Below are 7,091 nucleotides of genomic sequence, written 5' to 3'. Positions count from 1 at the left end.
TGCAAGGGAAACCAAGATTCAAAAGACAGCCAAAGATCTTAACATAATTTCCCCCCTTTTGCCCATTCCAACCTTGTCTCAATCCTTGTATCTCAGAGCCCTGATGTTCCAAAGTAATGCATACCTCTGTCCCACTTAGCCCATGCAAACCTAATTGTTTTCCCATCAGCATTGCTCTTCCATTCCCTTCCCCCTTCTTGTGAATTGCCACCCTCCCTAGCATCCAAATTATCTTGTGTCTATTCCCTACCCTGTGCTCCACCTTCCCCTCGCTCCCCTCACCCTACCCATGACAACCCAGTAACCAGCAAAGAATCCCCTCCTGCCCCCACTTTAATATGGATTCTTTTTCTTAGTCTTTTACAATAATGGTACCATGCAGTATTTCTCCTTTTGTGACTGACTAATTTCACTCAACATAATGCCCTCAAGTTTCATCCATATTATGTGGTAGCTTACAGCTTCCTTGTTATTCTTCAAGGTAGCATAATATTCCATTTTGTGTATATACAACAGTTGGCTTATCCATTTTTCAGTTGATGGGCACTTTGGTAGCTTACAGCTTCTTTGTTGTTCTTCAAGGTAGCATAATATTCCATTTTGTGTATATGTGACAATCGGTTTATCCATTTTTCAGTTGATCTTTTTGCTATTGTAAATAGTGCTGCTATGAACATTGGTGTGCATATATGTATTTGTTTTATGGCTCGTATTTCTTGTTGGTAAATACCGAGTAGAGAGTAGAGAGATCGCTGGGTCATAAGGTATTTCTATACCCATCCTTCTGAGGAAACACCATATTGCTTTCCAAAGTGGTTGGACCATTTTGCAATCCCACCAGCAATGCAGGAGCATCCCAGTCTCTCCACATCCTTGCCAGCATTTATTCTCCTCTACTTTTGTTATCTTTGCTGTCATTTCTTGTGTGAGATGATACCTCATTTTTGTTTTGATTTGCATCTCTCTAATGGTTAGTGATCGTGAACATTTCTTCATATGTTTATTGGCTACCTGGATCTCCTCCTTGGTGAAGTGTCTGTTCATGTCTTGGGCCCATTTATAAATTGGGTTATTTGTCTTTTTCTTGTAGAAACGTTGCAGTTTCCTATATATTTTAGAAATGAGTCCCTTGTCTGATGTTTCCTTGCAAACGATTTTTTCCTATTCTGTAGGCTCCCTTTTTAGTCTTTTGGTGAAGTCTTTTGATGCACATAAGTTTTTAATTTTTAGTATGTCCAAATCATGTATTTTGTCTACTTTTGTTTGTGTAGTTTTCAAAATGTATGTTAGTCTGTGTATTCCCTGAATTAGAGTCCTTTCATTTGTTCCTATTTTTTCATTGATGGTGTTCATAATTCTGAGATTCATACTTATGTCTTTAATCCATGCTGAGTTGGTTTTTGTATAAGGTGTGAGGTAAAGGTCTTGTTTCAATATTTTGCATATCACTTTCCAGTTATGCCAGCACCATCTGTTGAGGAGACTATCACATCCCCATGTGATATATTTAGTCACTTTTTCTAAATCAGTTGGCTGTATGTGGATGGGTTAATTTCTGGCTTCTCAATTCTGTTCCATTGATTAATGTATCTTTTATTGTACCAGTGTCATGCTGTTTTGACCATTGTAGCTGTGTAATAAATTTTGAAATTGGAGAGTGAAAGGTTTCTAACCTTATTCCTCTTCTTAAGCAGTGTTTTGCTTATCCTGGGTCTCTTTCCTTCCCATGTAAAGTTTGTAAATGTTTTTTTCCATATCTTTGAAGAATGTTGTTAGAATCTGGATTGGGATTGCATTATATGTGTAAATAGCTTTAGGCTGTATTGACATGTTCACAATTTTAAGCTTTCCTATCCAGGTGCATGGTACACTCTTCCATTTTTGTCGATCTCTTTTAGTTTCTTTTAGTGGTGCTTTGTAGTTTTCTTTGTATAGATCTTTTGTTTCTCTGGTTACATTTATTCCCAGATATTTTATCCATTGGTTGGCCACTGGAAATGGTATTGCTTTACTAATGTCCTTTTCAGTGCTGTCGTTTTTGGTATAGAGGAATCCAACTAATTTTTGTATGTTGATCTTATATCCTGCCACTTTGATGAATCTTCTAATGAGGTCTAGTTGCTTTTTTACTGAGTCTTTGGTGTTTTCTATGTATAGAATCATATCATCTGCAAATAGAGAGAATTTTTCTTCCTCTTTGCCAATTTGGATGCCTTTAATTTCCCTGTCTTGCTGTATAGCTCTTACTAAAACTTCCATCACAATATTGAATAGGAGTGGTGACAAAGGGCATCCTTGTCTGGTTCCTGTTCACAGAGAGAAGAGTTCAGTTTCTCTCCATTGATCATAATGTAGGCTGTTGGTTTTGTATATACGCTTTTAATTATGTTGAGAATTGCACTTCAATTTCTACTTTGTTGAGGGTTTTTGTCAGGAATGGATATTGGATTTTGTCAAATGCCTTTTCTGCATCAATCGATATGATCATGTAGTTGTTTTTTTTTTTTTTCCTTATTTATATGGTGGATTACGTTGATTATTTGTCTAGTGTTGAACCATCCTACCATCCTTGCATCCCTGATATGAATCCCACTTGATCATGATGTATTATTTTTTTGATGTGCTGCTGGATTCTGTTGGCTAGGATTCTGTTGAGAATTTTTGTATCTATGTTTATGAGGGATATCGGTCTATAATTTTCTTTCTTAGTGATGTCCTTCCCTGGTTTTTGTATGAGGGTTATGCTTGCTTCATAAAATGTATTAGGGAGTTTTCTATTCTCCTCTGTATTCTGGAATAATTTGAGTAGAATTGGTAATAGCTCTTCTCTGAATGTTTGGTAGAACTCCCCAGTGAAGCCATCTGGACCTGGACTTCTTTTGGTTGGGAGTTGTCAGTTTGTCCTAACATGGTGACTTGTGTTTTGCTGTGAGCAGGAAGCTATGTCACTGGTGTTTCAAATACCAGCAGGTTCACACATAGTCCATAGGTTTCAGCAAATCTTCCAGACTAATAATAAACTAGTCCACTTCTGAGGAATTAACCCATGAAAATCTTATGAGTAGCAATGAAATTTTGTCTGATTTAGTGCCAGAAGGTGAGCCCCTCAGTTTAGAAAGCACTCAAAATATGTCTGAGGAAGTACTGACTCCTCAAAATATAGTAGATGTTAATGACATGGAAGGAACAGTGTTTCTAGACTTTCATTTGCTAATGGAACATAAGGCTAAGTGAGAGGAAACAAACACATACTGATAACTGGACCTTGGAATGTACAAAATATGAATCTAGGAAAACTGGAAGTTGCAAACAATGAAACGGAACACATAAAGGTTGATATTCTAGCCAGTAGTGAACTGAAATGAACTGCTCTTGGCCACTGGAGAAGGATATTATGTTTGGTAAAATGGAGTGTCAAAGAAAAAGAGGAAGACCCCTAACCAGATGGATTGGCACAATGACAGCAGCAATGGGCTCTAATGTAGCAATGATTGTGAGACTGGCACAGGACCAGGCAGTGTTTTGTTCTGTTGTGCATAAGGTTACTATGAGTTGGTACTGACTTGTTGTTGTTGTTAAGTGCTGTCGAGTAGGTTCTGACCCATAGCAACCCTGTATAGGGTTTCCAAGGAGATGCTGGTGAGCTTGAATCATCAACCTTACAGTTCAAATGGCTTTGCAGTCTGGCACATTAACCCACAGTGTCACACCAGGACTCTGGTACGGACTAGATGGCACCAAATAACAGCAAGTCAAAGAGTATTAGTAACTACTACAGTTCCAGTTCAGCACAGGGTTATTCCAAGCAAAATGTATTTAAATATGTTACTGCAATTAGTGCATGGCTACTGACAAGTTCTCTGAATAATGTACTTGTCTTAGTTTCATAAGGTACCTTCAGAAAAAAAGGATAATTTTTGTGCCATCAGGGGGAAAAGTGATTCTGAGTTTTGGGCTAATATCAAATGTTTAACAGAACTCAAATGGGCATCTTACTGTTATTGAAATTTTGCAACAAGTTTATGTGAATGCTGTCACACAAAAAAACAACAGATGGATCAAGCAATTTAAGGAAGGTTGTTGTTGATAAGGTTAATAAGACCTTAAAGATGAACCAACAGAGGGAAGACAGTCAATCTTGACAAATGAAGAAACTGTAACAGAAGTCCAGAAACTGGTTGAAGCTGGTGAAAACTGACTATAGAATTACAATTGATATGATAACTACTCAAATTGTAATCTCACATGGTTTGGCATTTTCAATTTTAAGAGAATATCTTTGCTTCAGGAAGCAAAAAGCATTGTAGGAATTAAAAATACAATAGCTAGGGTTAGGTGCAACTTAGTCTTTAAAGTTACATCTTTACTTTTCAACACATTAGAGCTCTTTTGTCAATTGAGTTGGCCAATTTAGTATATCCTTTGATTTCTTGACTGCTATTTCCATGAATATTGACTGTGGATTCAAGTAAAATGAAATCCTTGACAACTTCAAACTTTTCTTCATTTATCATGCTGTGGCTTATTGGTCCAGTTGTGAGGATTTTGTTGAGGTGTAACCCATACTAATGTCTGTGGCCTATGATCTTCAATAATATATTCTTTATGCCCTCTTAGCTTTAAGCATGCAAAGTTGTAACAGCTGCATGTTTCAAGTTGTTAGTGAGTCTTCCTCCAATCCTGGTGTTGCAATCTTCTTATAATGGTGGACCTTCCCAATAAACACAATGATTGAGTATGGCGTAAGGAGGCAAGTTTGGAACACAGTTTTCCTGATTTTGAACCATCTAGTAGTCCCATTTTCTGTTAGAATAACTGTTTCTTGGTCTATGCAATTTTCACTTGAACACATTTGCATAGTGAACTTATGTACAATGGAAGGAAACACTGCCAGTCCTGCGCCATCTTCACAATTGTTGGTTTGCTTTAACTTGTTGTTGTCACTGTGTCAATACATCTCATAGAGGGTCTTCCTTTTTTTCTGACCTCCTCTTTACCAAGCATGATGTCCTCCTCTAAGGACTGGTACTTCTGACAACATGTCCAAATTACAAGAGATAACATCTCAGCATCATCAATTCCAAGGAGCTATCCATTCTTTTGGCAGTCTAGTCTATCCTATATTCAATATTCTTAGCTAATATTACAATTAAAATGTGATGATTCTTCTCAAATCTTTCTATTTCTTGCTCACCTTTTGCTTGCCTATGAGTTAATTGAAAATATCATGGCATACCTTACTCCTCAATGTGACATCTTTGCTCTTTATAACACTGGGTGCTTCTTCCATCTATTTTTGATTCTTCCTGCTATGAACTGTCAATTCAATTTAAGCTTATAGTTATTCTATATAGTGTATCTAAAGAGTAGCTGGTGGGTTTGCAACATTGCTATTGTGGTTAGCAATGCAGTGCTTATCCTACAGCACCACACCAAAACTTTTGCCCATTCAATTCTTTCCTATTATGATTCAAGGCTTGAATATTTTCTTGTTTTTTTAACTTGCACAGTGCCAAATACCCAAGTACGTTCTTCCCTTTTGATTTCTAACTCCAGGCCTTGGTACATTTCATTATAATATTTTTATGTTCTCAGGCTGCCCTTTGAAATGTTTTGTTTAGCTCTTTGACATCGTATCGTCTGTTTACTTTATCTACACTATGTCCTAGAGCTAGTTTCAGAGTTTCTTATGGTTTGCATTTTGGTCTTTCCTTTCTTCTTAATGACCTTTTGCTTTCTTCATGTATGATATCCTTGGTATCATCCTTCAGCTCACAGTCTTTGGTCATTTGCGTTCAGTGCACCACATCTCGTCTAGAGATCATGTCTAAATTCAGAATGCATACATTCAAAGTTGTATTTTTTTTTTTTAATTAAACCCACATTTTAATTTTACTCATTAAAAACTTTATTATCAAAGAAACAACTTGGAAAAGGGAATCCTCTGCTCAGGGACAAAGACAGGCCCTTTAAAGAGAGAAGGGAGTCTACAAGCAAGCATTAATAGCAGGGGCAGGCTTAAATGGTGAAGTTATAGGAAGGAAAATCTTTGCTAACTACTGGCTCATAATGTTGGTTAGTGGATATTAGAACTCTAGGAGACCTCACAAGTAATCAAGAGCAGGCAGCACGCTCAGCACCCTAGATTATCTATCTATTTCTTCTTTAGGTCTTGACGGATCACAGCATGGGAGGTGCGTATGGGAGGTAGTAGGTGGTGGGGTGAAGGGGTTGGTGGTGGAGTGTGGTGGGGGTAGAAGGGAATGGGGTGCTTCCTATTTCCCTATTTCTGTCTACTCACATGGAGAGGGAGGACTCTGGTCATCAAGCTCAGGCATTAAGGCACGCCTAAGGCTATCAGGGATAGGAGTGGAGATGGAGTCCAGGCCCAAAAACCAAGGGGAAGAAGAAGAGGAGCTGGAAGCAGGAGAACTAGGGGGAGAGGGGGAGGAGGAGCCCTCACCATAAAGCATAGGTAAAGGAAAGAATCTGCCAGGAGGCGAAGGTGAGGAGGCACGCATGCGGACAGGACGATTAGATTGGGATGCAAGGCTTGGGACCTCAGAATCAGGAGGATTGGAAAGCCTTGGGGAGCCCAGCCTTCTAAAGGAGACACCAGAGGAAGGCGGATTCTGGCCAGCCAGCTGAGGTGGAGAACGGCTATGAAGGGTGGATCTTTGCTGGACACGGCCAGGCGTCATAAGGCTGCTGCGAGAAGACTGGCCAGTAGGGGTGCAGACGCTGCTGCGGTAAGCGAGAGGCGCCATGCAGTGGCTACAAGTAGCTCCAGGCTGTACGGTGCGGTAGAGGCTTCGGCCACGCGCAGGGCCTGGTGGTGGGCAGCTGCACCTGTGAAGAGCAGGAACTGGCGATGGGAGGTGGCAGCGACGGCGACGGCGACCAAGTGATTCTGCACCGCGGAGGCCGCAGCGGCGGCGCGCGGTCAAGAGCCGGGCCTGATGATTCAGCGCGGTGTTGGCGGCGACGGCGGCCAAAAGCCGGGCCTGGTGGTTCCACGCGGTGCTGGCGGCCACGGCGGCCAAGAGCCGGGCCTGGTGGTTCCACGCGGTGCTGGCGGCCACGGCGGCCAA

At 40.2% G+C, this 7,091-nt stretch overlaps 1 protein-coding gene across 1 annotated transcript in view; it reads right to left on the bottom strand.

Moving 5' to 3' along the window:
• Positions 1-6,293: 6,293 nt before the first annotated feature.
• Positions 6,294-7,091, bottom strand: part of LOC102817463 (uncharacterized protein CXorf67-like) — a 1,762-nt gene continuing 964 nt past the window's right edge. The window contains exon 2 of the mRNA XM_006839998.1: positions 6,294-7,052. Within this exon, the coding sequence (XP_006840061.1) occupies positions 6,294-7,052 (759 nt within the window). The remainder of the gene's footprint in view (positions 7,053-7,091) is intronic.

The sequence above is a fragment of the Chrysochloris asiatica genome, unplaced genomic scaffold (genome assembly GCF_000296735.1).
Source record: "Chrysochloris asiatica unplaced genomic scaffold, ChrAsi1.0 scaffold00027, whole genome shotgun sequence".
NCBI classification, from domain to species: domain Eukaryota; kingdom Metazoa; phylum Chordata; class Mammalia; order Afrosoricida; family Chrysochloridae; genus Chrysochloris; species Chrysochloris asiatica.
Note: the sequence above shows the minus strand (reverse complement) of the source record. Positions and strands in the feature narration are given on the sequence as shown.